Genomic DNA, 16,216 nt, shown 5'->3' on the forward strand with positions numbered 1-16,216 from the left:
CTAGTGTAGAACTCATCCTACGTATATTCTCAAGTCGCCTCTCGCGAGCTTCCCCAGGCAGGATAAGCGGCGAAGATATTGCATGTGCTGCGGCTCTGATTCGGTAATCTGATTAAGTGGATCCACACAGCGAATTCCATAATCCTTCGAAAGGAGATATTCAGAAATCAGCAAAGAGAACAAACCTGGAATATCACGCTCGCGGGGGGGGGGGTCGTTTTATTCATAGGCGCGTGATGGCTTTCCGGAAGGCTATCTATGAAGCTATTTCCGAGGATTGCCGAGATTCCTCATCCGATGCGACCTCACAACACCTCAAAAATGCAATCCAGCGCTTCCCACACAATATTCCTAAAATGCTTTCCTACCAGTAGGAAATTGCGACCGACAATCACGCTTCCGAATATATATGCTGGCCCTTCGGGCTGTTCCTTCTGCACCTCACTTCCGCGCACAGGGAGGAATCACTCATTCTCAGCTGCGTGTCTGGGCATACCCTCAGCGGATCTCGAGGAGATGAGAGGGATAGAAACATACTGCGGTCCGTCAGCAATCCTCCCCGAACAAACGCGAATATTCAGCGTCGGAGGCATTTTCTCGTGGAATCAATCTCAAATACATCTGTCGCGGCGAGGTCGCGCGATCGTTCTCGCGGGAGCTCCACTAAAGGATAATCTCTCGGTTGGCCGAATAGAAACTCCAGACGTGCAACACGATGGCCTCGGCGGGTAGTCATGAAACGGGCTTGCTCGACAACACTTGCTCCGTATCCACAACGCGCGTCGGCTTCGCATCATTGGTCTCCATCCATAGGAACACTCACAAAAATGGAGACCGGATACGAAAATCATCGACCAGTATAGTCCAAATATAATGGTCTTGATCATGGGATCTACTTAGTTAGAGAATGGCTCTATGAAAATCGTACGAGTATCATTTCCACTGAATTATTCTCCCTTGCGATCCCGATCAGCCCGATCGAAGGGGGGTTTCGCTCAGAAAGCTTCCAGCCCTCCAGATTCTGCTGCATTCGCGTAGGTGTACGGTGACTGATATGAGCTTCGCATCGATGAGGGAGGAAATATTTCCCCAAGCGGAAGCTCTCATCCGCCTCTCGAGACTATGTTGCCAGACAAGACCCTCAGAATCTGAAGTCGACGGGATGCCGCTCTAGAAACATTGGAGAGAAACAAAATTCCCTCATCTTGCCGGAAGCTCGAACATTTTGTTTTGTTCTTGAAATCATTTTTGATAGAGGCTTCTAGAGAAAACCCGATGGTTGTAGTTCCGAGGAGTTCGACGCATTCGAGAGTCGCGGACATCCGTCAGAATCAGACGGATTTATTCTATCAACATCCAAGGAAGAACAGAGCGACATTCCATAGCGGGTGAACGAACTTCTGATCAACGACAGATTCGGTGAATTCTATCAAAAGAGTCGACCACGATGAGGAGGATTGAATCACGGTCGCCCGGAGATGCGTCTGCGAGGGGAGATCGCGATATCCCATTCCAAAGTCGGATTACAAGCAGCAACAAAGTTGATATGGGGATCAGCTCGCAAGGCTCGCTACCGAGGATTTGTGAGCAAAGGAACCTCAAGGACTGACAGAATGTTTGCTCAACGTCGATGTCTTTCTTCCTTTTCAGTTTACGGGGTGGATCGGATGATTCAATCGACAAAGCAAGCTCGTCATTGTGTCAACAGAAGTTGCGGCATGTGTCCCGAGGGAACATACACAGGAGGTAAGTGTCAATACCGTGGTCTGGGTCAGTTGCCCAATGATCATAAACATCTGAGAATATTGAATCACGTAGATGTCCGTTTGCGATTTCCTGCCTCGCCTCCTTTATGGGTTGCATTGTGTTCTACGGCTTCACCGCACCTCCGCGTTCCTCCAACTTCTCCTCTGTCCACACAATTCGTGTCAATAAGAGAATTGGACCAATCGAATCAAGCTTTCGAGTCCGGCCTCACGGATGACCGAACAAGATTTGAACAATGCGTTTTGTGCGTCAGCGGGAACTGAGATTTCGCTGCGACTAGCAAAGGCAAACTCCTGTGTGCACATACGGGCAAACCTAGAGTAGACGGAATTTGCTGACTATCCCTTGCGAAAATGCCGGAGAAAAATTCATCCCCGTTTTCGGAACTGCGTAGCGAATAGACGGCGAAGTTCAAACGGCTCCCGAACGGCGACTGAGTAGATGCTTCGTTTTCTGCGCTCAGGATTTTCCATAAGGAGAATCCAGGCGGAGCGTCTTCTTCATTCTGATGTTTCGAGATTGTTAACCAAGCACTGCTCCGGTCATTTATTAAGAGCGGTTGAATGAGAGCCGCTGCTCGGACCGCTGGAAACCCCTGGAGACCTTTTCAGTATCTGTCATGCTCGAAGGTACGTGGCCTCCTGTCTTGGTGCGCTAAGCTCTTGTCTTGCTCTCGAGCTTGCAGCTGCAGCCGGGAGCCTGATGAGGTTCAAGGAATCCTGTGACACATCACAGGGGGAAACGGCTGGACGAGTCGATTGAGATGCCCATCAAGTCCACCCAGGCCAGAGTCAGTTCTAGGTCGGAGCATCTCGCGTATTCTTTAGCATGGCGACATCCTGGAAATCTCTCAGCTGAGGGCGTTCGAGGAAGCGGAATTTCCATCGTTGCAGAGTGATGATCTCAATTCCTCGACGTCGGTCGGTTCCATCTCTCCTCAAATGCTCTCTGGAAGATCTCTATCCCGGCCATGGACTCGGCAGAAATTCGGAGAACCTGGCCCGCACAACCGAGGAAAGACGGCGTTTTTCCCGGCTGTGGGCGGTGTGCCTCCTTTGTCGATTCTTAGGAACCCGCGCGACAGCCAAGAGTCGATAGGATTTCAATGCTACCCTGCCGTCCACAACGTCCACGGCAGAAACCCAAGTGCCCTCCACCATGGAGATCCCATGTCAGTGCCCGCGATATTCGAGGATGTACCTGATGAGTTGAGAGATTGAGAGGATCAAAGTAGAATGCGGAGCATGGGACACCACTGACAACGGGCGGTCGTTCCCTCAGAAGGGAGCGTGGATAGTGCCGTAGAGCCAGACCGAATTTACTTCCTACATTTGATGAAACATCTGGGCGGAGTTCGCAGAGAAATAACTCATTCTGACAATATCAACACATGAATTTCTGCATGTCAGACAGCGTCCTCACGGTCTCGCCCAGTTGCATGGGGTAGTCCCGGGTCGTGGTAGTTCGTCGGCGAGCGTCAACTTTCGAAGGCTGTGTGAAGTTTTTCGATGTCCCTGAGGGCTTGCATTCTGTCCAATTAGGATCCTCTCTGTTCGTCCTCTAGCAGAACTTCCTGTCAGTAGGTCAGGGCTCTTGACCTCCCTTTCTGTTCTTGCTCTATAACATACATTCGACTCCTCTTGCGGAACAAAAACGAGTTTCTCGGGCTGTACTGAGCATTTTTCCCTTATACCGAGAGGGTCTCGACGAATACTTCCGATAACCGGGTCCGCAATGGGAACGCGCTCGGCAGACTCACGAGGTCGAATCGAGATGAGTCTTCGAGAACAGTTCTCGAGAGGTGCGAGCCCGAGTAATTGTATTAAATGCTCCGGCTCGCATTCTGCTATGCGCCGGGTCGGAGTGTTGATGTCGCAATAGTTAGAGAAGCTGTTCGAGCGAACGATATGCTGACTCCGTCCTCGACTAGAATAAACGACGGCTATTTCGAGAGGTGATCGATGAATAAGCCTCCGGGTCTCGGGCCCAGGTCCCGAATGAGGGGAGACGCGGGCAGGTCAAAACAATAATGTTTATTGATCTCTATCAGAGGCGGAGCGCTCGAGAACGGACGAGCTCTGTGCGAGGAATTGATGCGGATCATACTCAGATGTCTGTCATAAATCAGAGCTCGCGACGGAGAGATGTTTGCCTTGCGTTCATGATGCTTGGTTGCTGCTCTTTTCGTAGCGATCGCCATTATAAACCTCCACGATTCGTTCCGGACTTCCGAAGCAGCAGGGACCGAGGATTAGATCAGTTTGGGATGAATTAGTGGGAAACAGCCGTGAATCCTCGGCAGAAAGTGACCGTCGGAGCGATTAGCCCCATGTGCAGCGAGTGCGGAATTTTGGAGAAAAGCATCCGGAGCCGATTCTAGCAGGCACATATAGTGAGCGTTGGTTCGCAGAAACTCCGACCTGCCCCGAACTAAGTGGCCCCCCAGAAACGAGGATGGAATGAGGGTACCTAATTTAGATAGAACGGGAGCTTTGTCGAGTTTCAGCCGGAAATCAGTGGACCTGGAGTGCTTCGAGCTTCGTCTTCGGAGCGTCGACAAGCAGTGGCAGAGTGAATCCGGTACTCCTCGAAGATGTTTGAAGTGTGAAATGTGTTAAGTGTGATCCTAAGTGAAAATCGAGAGGGATTTCAAGGGTTCGCAACTATCTGGAACCTACGGATAGGTTCAGTTCTTTTCGACGGCGCATCTGTCAATCGATCCGTCAACTTTTCCGAGAGTCACATCAGGTTCCGGAATCAGTGAACGGAAAATCTATACGATCACAAAGTGACAGGTTTTCGATTACTATCCCAGCCCCGGGGCTCAGCGAGAATTGGGTTGCATTAACAATTCTTGATAGATAACCAGCGAAACCCCAGGAGCGATTCATCCGGTGCCATATAGGAGTTTCATCTGATCGAGTCGAAATTCGATTACATTCCACCTGGAATGTGTCATCAGGGAGAAGATCCCTCTGGTTGGCAACCGTGTCCCATCCGGAAGCCTACGGTGCCTGCGCGGGAGTTTGCTGCCGCGAGCGTGAAACATGCTGGAAAACGTCTCGGGGTTTGATCATCATCATGTGCCAGATCAGATGTTGGCGCCGAGGGCGCGTTCCCTCACTCTCCACCGAGGATGAGCGAGCAGAACTGATTGCAGCCATCTGGAATGCGGAGTTCGCAAAAAATCCATCCATGGTCGGGAGCTCCCCGAAATCGGAACGAGAACCTCGGGATGAGCTCGTTTCGACCGATCGTAATGAAAATGACTCCTGGGAAAGCGAGTCAGTGCTTAATCACCTTCCGCATAGAAGCCTAGCTTGAGAGAACGCTCGAAGGATTGCCTCGCCGTCGCTCCTAGCGAATGCGGTCCTGATAGAGTCCGAGTTTTCAATTCCCAAATGCTCCTGCCCCAGTCTGCAGAACCCTAAAAGCCAGGGATTTGTTTCCTCGCGCCTGAGAGCCGGTTTCGGAGCCACTTCATAGAATGAGTTTCCGAGCGAGATTGGACTGGAGCGCGCGGTCGACAAATCACGCAATCAGGGTTTGGGCCCGCCTTTCGTTCCAAGCCGGGGCTCGCGACCATTAAAGTCTCCCGAGGTCTGGACAGGATCAGGGAGATTCCCAGCGATCACGATAACCATACGGGGAAGGCCAACGGCTTTGTTGAGCAAGATTCCCTATCGGATTTATCGGAGATTAACGAATTGATGTAGGCAATGAATATTCTTAACTTCCATCAATTGTTTACCGTCATAAAAATTATCCCTATTATTATGATTGCGTCACGTCACGCTGCCGTCAGTTCCCCTCGAGGGAGCCGTCAATGACGATGATAGACGAGGTGAGAGCGAGAACTGCGTCCATTTGCAGCCAGTCGCCGTGATCGGCGCTGGCACCGAGATGAATCGCGTGATTTGAGGGCAGAGATGTGACACACGTCCCCGGCGTCGTTGATCCATCGAGTAACCAGGAGCTTATTGACCCAGCTCTGGCGAGTTTATCTCGACGAATGGGCACGACGTTTAGGCCTTTGGGCCTTCGGATGCAGAAACTCGACTGTAGACCTCGCGAGCAGAAAATAATACCGAGCTGCGATTGTCTGGACGTAGGGGACGGGGGAACGCGCATTGGGAAAGGATCGAACATCTAAAAGCTAATCCCTGGGACTTCGAATGAGAATCGGTAATGCTCATCGCTCTTTTTCCGTTTCCAGATGAATGCTCCTGCTGCATGAACAACGGCTACTGCCCGGATCCGATACTATCGTTTTGTAAAAAGTGCAAACCGGGGACTTTTTCATCTAAGCAAGGCCAAAAAGTATGCGAGTCGTGCCGGGAAGGTTCCTTCGTCAAAGAGTCGGGCGCTACCAAATGCAACAAATGTCCGCTGGGGACATTCTGCAAGTATGTACACTCTCAGGTTGTGAGTAGGTGCGTTCTAGTGAGATTCCGACGGGGTAAACACCGATGAGAGCCGTCTTCGAGTGTCTGCTCTCCCCTTCGCTCAGCTCTGTCTACACAGAGCGAGAGAAGGCATACGGTGGCTCCCCGTTCCCGCACACAAGTTTGAATGCTCCCTTTGATGATTCCCAGACAGCCTTCGCTCTCCTCTCTCGGCGTCCCCCTTCCATTCTATCACGCAATTATTACGATGTGTCCGTGTACATATTTCTCTGCGCGTCATCTGGCGCTCATAAAGCTCGCCCCATTCCGAGTAGCAAATATCGGGCTGAATTACGAGACATAGTTACAGCATTAGACCTTCTAGTGTCCACGAAAACTCAATATTCACGACCAAGGTCGTCTTACCTTAGAGGATTCGCTCGGTCGCTGTGTAGAAATCAGAAAATGGACGAAGCGTGGAGTACAATTCGTGAAATGCTGATCGCATCGAGCTATTGTATCCGCGAACTCAAATCGTTGCAGATCGCCTGCCGAAGTAATCCGACCCGTGCGGCGAGCCCCGTGCCGCGGAATCTCATGAACCCGTAGAGAAATCGCCTAACGACGATTCGTCGACCTAACGACCTCGTCGCATTGCAGTAAAAGTGGATGCACGGAGTGCACGTCGTGTCCACCTGGAACTGAAGCTCCCGCTGTGGGGAAATCCGAGTGTTCGCGGTGTCCTCCAGGAACAATGAAACCCCACGGGGGTCCGGGGAGCTGCATTCGATGTCGGAAAGGAGCCTACAACATCATCTTCGGCTCGACGGAATGCATTGATTGTCCAGCGGGCTTCTTCTGCGAGGTTAGTTTCCGAATATGTAGCCTTTTCTGACCCCACTTCGAATGAGTTGACCGCCGCCACGACCGGGTATCGATCCCTCGAGAGGCCGTGCCATTGCTCAATTCACCAGGATCCCTGTACGATCATTTGGCGCTTCGCGAATTACTGTCATCGGACATGTGAGGAAGTCGTGGGAAGCGTTTTTCTGCGGACATCCGCTATATTCCGGAATTTTTAGACGATTCCCGGAGAGAGAGAATCAGTGGAGGCCGCGAATTCCTCGAATCATACATCGATCGCCGCGAGAAGTTTACACTCCCTGCCTCGTATTCATTGCTCAGGAAACCCGCGGAATCACTCAGAGAGTTGTCTATTTTCCCAGTGCCGCAAGAGACTCTCAGTCGTCACAGGGATCCAATGGCATGGAGAATCCTCGAATTCGTTTTCTCGGGAACAACAGAAAGCGAAAACCCAATGCGTGTCGTCTGAGCTTACTTGTAAGCCGCATCGGCAGCGTATCTTCTTACGGAAGAGACGACGCACATTCGACTGACCTTCTGAACCGGACTGAAGACTTTACACATTGGGAACTCCCGCCACGTGAGGGTGGATGCCAGCCTCAAATCATGATTTCCCAAGATCCCGTGGATCATCGTCATCGCGTGCTTGAACATGGGACCTCCGGAAACTGGACCGCCGGCGCCGATCAAAACCCTACTGCCCTCTGTTATCCGATGCGCGCTCTTGCCACCAATCCGATGCACCGCTCTCCCTGAATTACTCTAGATTGATCCAAATTCGATTGTTATCGCCCAGGCATCTCAGAATGGGGCGAATCTATGATTTGAATGAGAGCTGACTCACCGGGATGCTTTTTTTTCGCGCATTCGCTGCTTGCATTCCCCAGTCAGTCGGACTTCCCTCGCCGAACTCGAGGAACTTTCATTGGCGTGAATGGTTAGGCGCTCGTCCTGAGGTGGTAAGGCAGAACCCCAGCGCAAGTTGTAGAAGAGGCTTCGCGAGAAAGGAATGAGAACAGTCACAGCCAGTCGTGCGGGTATATGTACATACAAATGATTTGAGCATGAAACCGCCTTCTCAGACAATGATGGCGCCGGCTACTTCACTTTTATGCCGCCCATATTATGTACATATAGTGTTCAACCTGCATCGAATTCGAAGCCGATCTCGGAAGCCTCAGAAAGAGTTCCGGCTGCGTGAGTCGACCCGACAAATATGTGCCGGAGCAACCTCCCACCCGTGACCTTTCTCACGTAGTGCGCGGCGCGACGCAAAGTGTCGAGCCTGAATGGAATTCTCCGTGCGGACCCGGCCAGCTACTTGCCGAGCTTGAGACTGCGGAAAAAGGCAAATGCGCGGGAGAGAGCCAAATCGTGAGAGGTTTCGATTGTGCCGTTTTATCTGGATCCAAACTTTAAGGACTCTGTTCCGGAACTCAAATTTCGACGGCCGGATCGCTTCGACGCATTGTTGACTCGAGGAGAGATTTGAATTGGGATCCTCCCATTTCGTTCGGAGCCATTCTTGCCTCACTGGACCCATGAAATTTCGAATGGTCAACAATCGGCCCGCTTCTCGGATGTCGCAAAAACCTCATCTCACGATCAATCGCGGAAGTTCCCGCTCTGAATCGAACAATCCGATGACCTCTCTCGATACGAATGAGAGCGCCTTGTCCGGTGATGAGTTCCGCGTAATACCGTACTTCGAATACTTTCCGAATGTGAACTCATCCGAATACCGCTGAGCTCTTCGGCAGAATGTCCGAGTCGTGTCAAGTTTCAATGACACGTGGCCGGAGCTGAGACTCACCTGCGTCGAATATTCGATCGCGTGAAGTCGAATAAGTTATCTAGGCGCGCTATTGACGACAATGATTCCCCTCGTTTCCAGCATCAGTGGCAAGCTCCGATAGAATGTCCCAAGGATTCGATTTGCCCCGCGGGTTCCGAGACACCGATCGAATGTAAACCCCCGCTGTTCAAGAAACATGGATATCAGTGCTACCTCGCGGATCCCATGATTGCACTCATTGTATCGTCGATCATCCGTAAGTAGATTCCGCGATCTGTTTATCTTTAACTGTCTAGATCTTTCAGCTAAGGCTAGGCTTGCGGACATGCTGGCCAGCCTCGTGCTCCAAGGACGTAGCCAGAGGTCAGAGAATCGCTCGGCTCATCCTCCTGTGTATTCGCTCAGTTTATAGTGTATCCTTTCGTCTGTTTACAGTGTCGACGCTTGGCGGCATGTTTGCCATCGCTCGTTATTACGTGCGACAGACCCGACGTTATTCGGTGAATCAAGAAACCGCGTCCTTGATGCAAGCCCATAACAACAGCCAGATGAATTCCACTCTATCCGGTTTCTGAAGTCGAGCCACCTCCGACCCTCGTTTAAGCGTGCAAACTCTGGATCTCGTACAAGCCATGGAAAGACCTCAGCATCAGAACGGTCACGCCAAGCGACGAGAGTCGGGGGTGGACAGTCGAAGACATTCGACTCAAAATCACGGGGACGAATTACAGACAGCGAAGAAAACCACAGTCAAATAACATCTCTTGAAACGACAGGGGAGAGGGCAATTCATCATCCGAGTCCTGGAAACGAGAACAATCACAACAATAATTATCTCGAAGCGGACTGTGAATAATGTAATAAGCTACTGCAGGGCGTCATGGTGTGTACAGCAGCAGCCCGGCACGGGACAGGAACCGCTAGCGCGTTGAGTTTTTGCCAAACTCGGAGTTCGGGTCGGCGTCTGCTCAAAAGGGAGAGTTGTCCTTTTCCTCAAATATCGAATTCTGCTTTGGACTCGTCGGGTTCCACTCAGAAGCCAGCCGCGGTCTGTACTCAGCTCGCTGCAAGCTCTTCCTGAGCGAGATCTTCTGTAGTTTTCGATCAAGGATCATGGAATTCTTTTCTTGAGCAAGCGATTCGCCCGCTCAGAAGTTTCTCCCGATCCGGGTTGCTCCCGTCCAGATCGACTGAGCGCCGAAAGTGAGAGTTGCCTCGCCAAAAATCAAGACAATAGCTCTTAGTAGACTACACGTCTAAGGCCTCTTCTAGCAAGTTTCCGAGCGACAATCTATATCAGTGAAACCTTGTGCTCATCCTCACGTACTCGCCGCCGATCAACGGTAATGCGATTCTTCCTCTCTCTCTCTTTCTGACGCAATCTCTTCCTCTATCTCTCTCCATCGATCTAATATGAGTACACAAAAATCAGAGCACCGATCTATTTACCGACAATCCGATGAATCCGATATCTGAACGTTTGTTCAAGCGATGACCTCGATTATCGTTGTTGTTGTCTCCAAATGTGATTATTCCTTCGGGAATATCGAACAAGTGAAATCTTAGCCCAGGATCGCTTCACAGATGAGCCTTACGTAAGAATCATTGCTGAAAGAATGTCTCATTCAGCAAAGTGATCGCTCTGCTGACATCATCATCCGATATATGAATGCAGACAAGCTGCAATTCGATCATTCATCGATTCATGAGTATATGCTGTCACGAAAATACAAACATCGATGCGTATGCTACAGCGGTGTCGACGTAAGTCACATGGTCTCGGCAATTACCAGGAATCATAATTCACAGGCAGTCGGAACCGAAGCCGGGGACAGAACTCCTCGAGAATTGTGTCTAGAAAGTTGAAATCTTCCAAAACGGAATCAGGTACTTCCACGAAGCCTTCTGGGTTCGGTTTCTATTTTGGAGGCATTTCCTCCAATCCCTGCCGATCACAATTATCATATACAATAATGATTCCTGTTCTGCTCTGACTTGCTCGGGTCAACCGTTCCAAATGCTCAGATTTCGAGCTCCAGCGTTCTCGCTCCGGGGATTCCCTTACTTGTGAGAAGCATACCCGGTTATGCAAAACTGACATTATTCAATTCATCCCGCCGCTTCCTCGATACCGGCGATGTTTCGCATGAGCTTGACTTCCTTTCTCTATTTTTCTCGTAGAATGATACCCATAGCGGAAGCTGATGATCTTTACTCCGGTTTGCAGAGTTGATATGCTCACCCAAGGGGCTTAGATACCGTTCGGATATCGAATTGTGTTCACAGACTGTAATGTTGTAAGTATGTACATTCCGGCTTATGTTAAATCAACGACTGTAATTGATGATGACGCTAGTGGTCATCGTCGCGACAGCATGGACGTCGGAGACTTCCGAGCTTGTACGGTGATGTAAAATATAAATAAATTGAGAGCCGAAATAAAGTGATAATCAACGAGACTTGTCAAGGACTTTCTCTTTCTCATGTTGGATGGTAAGCCCTGATGCAGATCGCTCATCGGTGGGGCCCGGAACGCAGTCCAAAGGTTCCTCGGGAGTACCACGAGACACCGCACATCGGAAGCGCATGCATTCCTCTCATTGTCGATTCCTTGCAACTCCACAGTGAGGTTCTCCGATGCAATCGAATGACGCCTCCGTCCATGTTTTGATAGCACCCCTTGGAATATGATGGTACGAGCTTCCGCCCACTGCGTGCGGAATCATTGCTCATTTTCCCGACGCGGAAGACCGTTACAGTCGTTTGAGGTAGCTACCGTCAAGACTCAACCCTCAAAGAAAGACTTGTCCCCCGATAGGAAATAACTAGCGCTTGCTCCAACATCTAACCCCCGTAGGCCGCCGAGGGGCTTGTACGTCAATGGAGGACTTGGCGTAGCGACGTCAGAATTTTCCGCGCAGCATTCCATCAGGATCTCACAATCAGTCGGGGTCATGGCTCCGTGGCTCAGTAGCTACCGAGCAGCCGTTCGGACCTTCGAGGCTAAATCCTGTCGTCTCTGCGAGCCAGTAGGTCCCGTAATCCGATGCGGGTGGCAGGGCAAGCAACTAGAAGGCTCCCCGTGCGTTGTTCCATCCTGTAATCCAGTCGTGGAACCCTTGCTCCTCTGCAGGCCGCGATACCGCGTTGTCACGCGTAAATATTTATAAGATCTGTTCACTCCGGATGGCTCGACTGGGGAAATGGTCCTCTCGGGGAACGACGCAATGGCATTCGTGAGACTCGCAGCAGCTAATTGCTCCTTGACACGTTACGGTGAGGATTAGAGTTCTAATGCAGCGGAGGTCGCTTTCGAATCATCGGTTCTCTCTGACCCGTTTCTCGAAGCGAAGGGCATCCAATCCTCCGCGCCGTATCATTTCCGCTCTTTTCCCCAACTTCATTTCCTCGTAACCTCTCGCAAGTTCACTTGATCTCTAGACTCCGATTCGCTTCGGGCTTTCACATGTGGTGAGCTCTCCTCGCTCGTTCTGTGGTAGACAAAGGGAAGTCTGGATTTCGGTCCTACAACATCCTTCTTATTCTAGCTCCTAGCACAACCAGATCTTTCAGGTGTGACGTCGATCGTCGGTCGCTAGGCCTATAACTCACTGTGCTGTAATAAATATTTATGACCAGCCGTCGGATCTGCTATGATTTGAAAATCAACTTGGACGCCTGCCCTGCATGAAGAGGTACCGAGGTCCGGGAATGTACCTGTGGAAGTGCAACGTTCGCCAGAAGTAATTTCAGCGCTGATCGACCGTGGGTCGAGTAATTCGTCGACGAATTCCCCAGCTCTGACATGAGCAGACAAAGGCCACGGCCTGATATTTTTCTCGCATACGGACGATCAACACATACGAAATCATTGAACATTAGGTCTCCTGAAGAGTTATCGCGTGCCTAATTCCGCAGATCCCATCAAACTCGGAGTAGATCTAAGTGCGTCATTAATTATCTTCGGCACGGCCGCATGAAGAACATGTCTATCGGCTGCGGCTGTGTGGCGGAAAATAATTCGTTTGCTGCGCCAAACGACTGAGCAATCGTTCGATAATGCTCTCATTTATCACCTCCGTCAGACAGTTCTCGTAGAACCGAATGGTTCGTTTGAATTGTCGAGGTTCCGCAGCACGAGACTCGAAGCTGCACGGCTACCCGTCATCGAACACGGATCAACTGACTGGTGCGCGGTAATGGAATCGATCGATCTCAGGATCGATCACCTCATACCGAATTGAAGCGCGATAAAGTTACGGAGGTTGCGAACACCGCGCCGATCGCTTCAGGGAGAAGACACTACCGGACTCGATCGAATCCAATTCGAATTTTCTCTGAGAAGAAGAAGACGTCTGGGAGAGCGGAGGCGGGAAGCAATGACAGGCAACGAATAGTGAATTTCCTATTTTCGTCGACGATTTTCTCATTCGCGAGCCTCAGTTAGGCGACCAATTGGTGCCTCGAAGACAGAATCATTTCTTGGAGCCAAATCTGACAGACTCCATTAAAGTTGCTCCGTCGGAGCACTTCGTCTGCAACAATGTAACAATTTCTGATGGTCCTCATTCGGCCCGGACTTCACGCTCGAAGTTGGTCAAAACACAACTCCGGAGGTAGGAACACGAGGAAACGAGGCTAAGTTCATTACGTGCTGTTTGTTTCATTTTCTCTGAGGGGGGAGCTGTTCGTGGGATCTCCATGTTAAATCAGAACTCACTGCTCGTTCATTGGCCTCCGACTGCCTCGGCGTCGCTAAGAGGCTCGATGTCCGTTCGGACCACTCAATCAATTTAATCGGGGGAGAGGTTGCATTGCTCCAGATCCTATCGGATCCCCTGCTTTCTCTGCTGATTACCCTAAAGAGATTATTCGTGTCTTATTCCAACCATTCTCCCTCTCCGCTTCTTCACTCAACATCGCAAAGACAGCAGCTGTGACGTAAAACGCTCCCCACACTTTGTTGAGGCTACGTTCTAGTAGAACGGATCATCTGCCGATTCGCGGATTGGGTGCGGTTGCAATGCTGTCGCGGAGGCCGATCGCTTAGATCAGACTGTTGAATTCACGAAAACCCCACATCCTCAGTTTCTATGATTGCTTACGGAGATGGTGCATAAAAACAGTTCCTCCGCCACGACCGTGGAGTCTATTACATGGCCTCATGCGTCTTACGAACTCTTATCTTTCCCGATCGATCCTCCGGAGCCTCAGAGCATTCTTGCTGGATCTCGGGTCCGGCGAATCGCAAGCGGCCTTGTCGTCGTGTGGGATATTTCGGAAATACTCCTGCATAGTTCCCCAAACTCCGGCTCGATGGTACTCGGACGACATGCGATTGTTCAACTCCGAAAATTCGTTAATTTCGGTCCTCCGCTATCAAGCCCACAGCGAACATCTGTTCTGTTTCCCGGCTTCTGTCACTTTTGGAAATTTTTCATTCGAGTGTACGTCTCGATGGTTTTTCCAATAAGCTGATATCGAGCACCAGACTCGCCTGCTGGGGAAATGTATAAGCTATCAGAAGCAACTCTCTTTTTTGTGGGCTCTTCTCAAACGAGCCGTAGAAGCTCTTCATACATGTTTTATTTGGATTCGGATATTCGCAATCGCCATGAAATCAAGAAGAACCATTTTCGATGCGCCTTTTCCTTCTTATTTCCGCGGGGCTACATCGGAACGGCGGAGCTCTCCTTGTACGAGGCCCTACCCGGTGGCCTGTTGATCAGATTTCCACCGGAACAGAACACGTTGCGAAACACAGCCGAGCAGGACGATCTCTGGGCTCAAATTCCAGTCTCGTAACGATATAGCCTCAGACGTTTGGAATGGATCCATTCAATAAATAAGTCTGTAGGACCACCAACGAGCCAGGACTTTCCGCTCCGATCGTCCCGATCGACACTAAGAATATGATTTGGATGCCGCAGCCGGGAACAGGATTGGAGCAGGAATCGCGGTCCCCAGGAGGTTTCAGGACTCCGGCACAGTTTGCTGAGGTCGAGTCGCAGGAGCCAGAGAGAAGTCGAACGCCCTCATTCCGCCACTTCTCTCCAAGCTTCCGCTCCCGCCCCCTATACAGCGACAATGGAGTCATCGATTTTCGGAACAATGACGAGAGAAGACTTGGTAGAGTTTCAGACTCGAAAGCGCTTCGGCTGACAATGAGTCGTGATGATTATGATGAGTTGTGATTTGTGCCGCAGAAGTCCTTCGTGATCGAAAATGAATTCGGATCAGAGCATATCATCAAAGCCCAGTGTTCCTGTTCTGGGACTCCATGGGGATCGCTAATGGGTAGAGTTGCGATATGAGAGGACATTTCTTTCCCGAATAAAGGACAATGTCCGCGCGGACATCGGGACGGAAAGCGGACTCCAAAAGCGGACACTCTATTCCATGTTTTTTGCCCTTTCCATGGAATTGATTCGACTCTACAACCATTTTCCAAATAAGCAACAATCGACTGAACTTCGATGCCCTAACGATCGCTCAGAGACAATTTGCTGAGAGAGAAGAAAATTTCCGACCCAGCCCCCGGCGCCTCTATCTCACGCTTAAGCAGCCGAGACCTCGGTGCCCTCGGCGAAAAAATAGCGCAGAAATTCAAATTTATTCATCGTATATTTAGCAGTACTTCCTCGAAAATTCCGGAAAGCGGACATTCCCGAGAAAACACCCAAAAAGCGGTCAAAGCGGACGAAAAAGGATGTGTCCTCTCATATCGCAACTCTACTAATGGGGTTAAAGGGAATGATCATTGCCGATTGGCCGGACATTCACGTCGACAATGGGCTTTCAGCAGATACCGCGAATTGATGTCTGTGTTCCGCTTCTGCAGCTGCGAAAGGGTCTCGGAACGCAGTGGCTGGAGCATGGGCTCTGCTAGCGTGACTTGGTACGAGTATAAGTAAAGCTTATGATCTTTCCGGGACACCGGACGTACCGTCCCTCGCGAGCATCTCCAGGCTCTCATGAGGAGTTGCTCTAGGAATCGCATCAACAGATCATCAATTAGAAGTATCTTGAGATCCTGGATTGGATACATGGGGTCGGGATCCTGGGTTCAGACTCGCCTACTTTAGGTTCATTCACTGGATGAGAGTGAGAGAGAGCAGAGGAATGGTCCACATCGGATCCCTAGTTATTGTCGGAGTTCCCGCCGCGTTCATCGGGCGAGCAACGAGGAATCGTGCCTCGCTTCTTTCAGGAGAGATCCTCTACGACTCTCGACGGGGAAGAGGCCTCGGATCTCCGGCTGTGCTGCTCAGATGTCGGAATGCGGCTGATCGAGATCAATGACCGAATACTGCCTTAGCCTTCAAGCGTTGTATCTTCCTCGTCTTCCCTCGCTCACAGAGTCCCTCCAATAACCTTGTCGATAGAGCTTCCGAGGTTTGCGACT

General features: G+C 50.6%; 1 protein-coding gene across 1 annotated transcript; it reads left to right on the forward strand.

The window, feature by feature from the left end:
• Positions 1 to 1,546: 1,546 nt before the first annotated feature.
• Positions 1,547 to 9,386, forward strand: LOC108865265 (signal peptide, CUB and EGF-like domain-containing protein 3). Its single transcript, XM_018642134.2, has 6 exons — positions 1,547 to 1,565; positions 1,651 to 1,746; positions 5,984 to 6,173; positions 6,813 to 7,017; positions 8,911 to 9,067; positions 9,247 to 9,386. Exons 1-6 carry the CDS (start codon positions 1,547 to 1,549, stop codon positions 9,384 to 9,386), a joined length of 807 nt encoding a protein of 268 aa, XP_018497650.2.
• The last annotated feature ends 6,830 nt before the right edge of the window (positions 9,387 to 16,216 follow it).

This window comes from Galendromus occidentalis, unplaced genomic scaffold (genome assembly GCF_000255335.2).
Source record: "Galendromus occidentalis unplaced genomic scaffold, Mocc_1.1 scf7180000076543, whole genome shotgun sequence".
Lineage (NCBI taxonomy): Eukaryota > Metazoa > Arthropoda > Arachnida > Mesostigmata > Phytoseiidae > Galendromus > Galendromus occidentalis.

Coding starts and splice junctions, on each gene's coding strand:
- LOC108865265 (XM_018642134.2), top strand. Junction 1,747..5,983: donor CGAGGGAACATACACAGGAG/GTAAGTGTCAAT, acceptor TTCCGTTTCCAG/ATGAATGCTCCTGCTGCATG. Junction 6,174..6,812: donor CCGCTGGGGACATTCTGCAA/GTATGTACACTC, acceptor GTCGCATTGCAG/TAAAAGTGGATGCACGGAGT.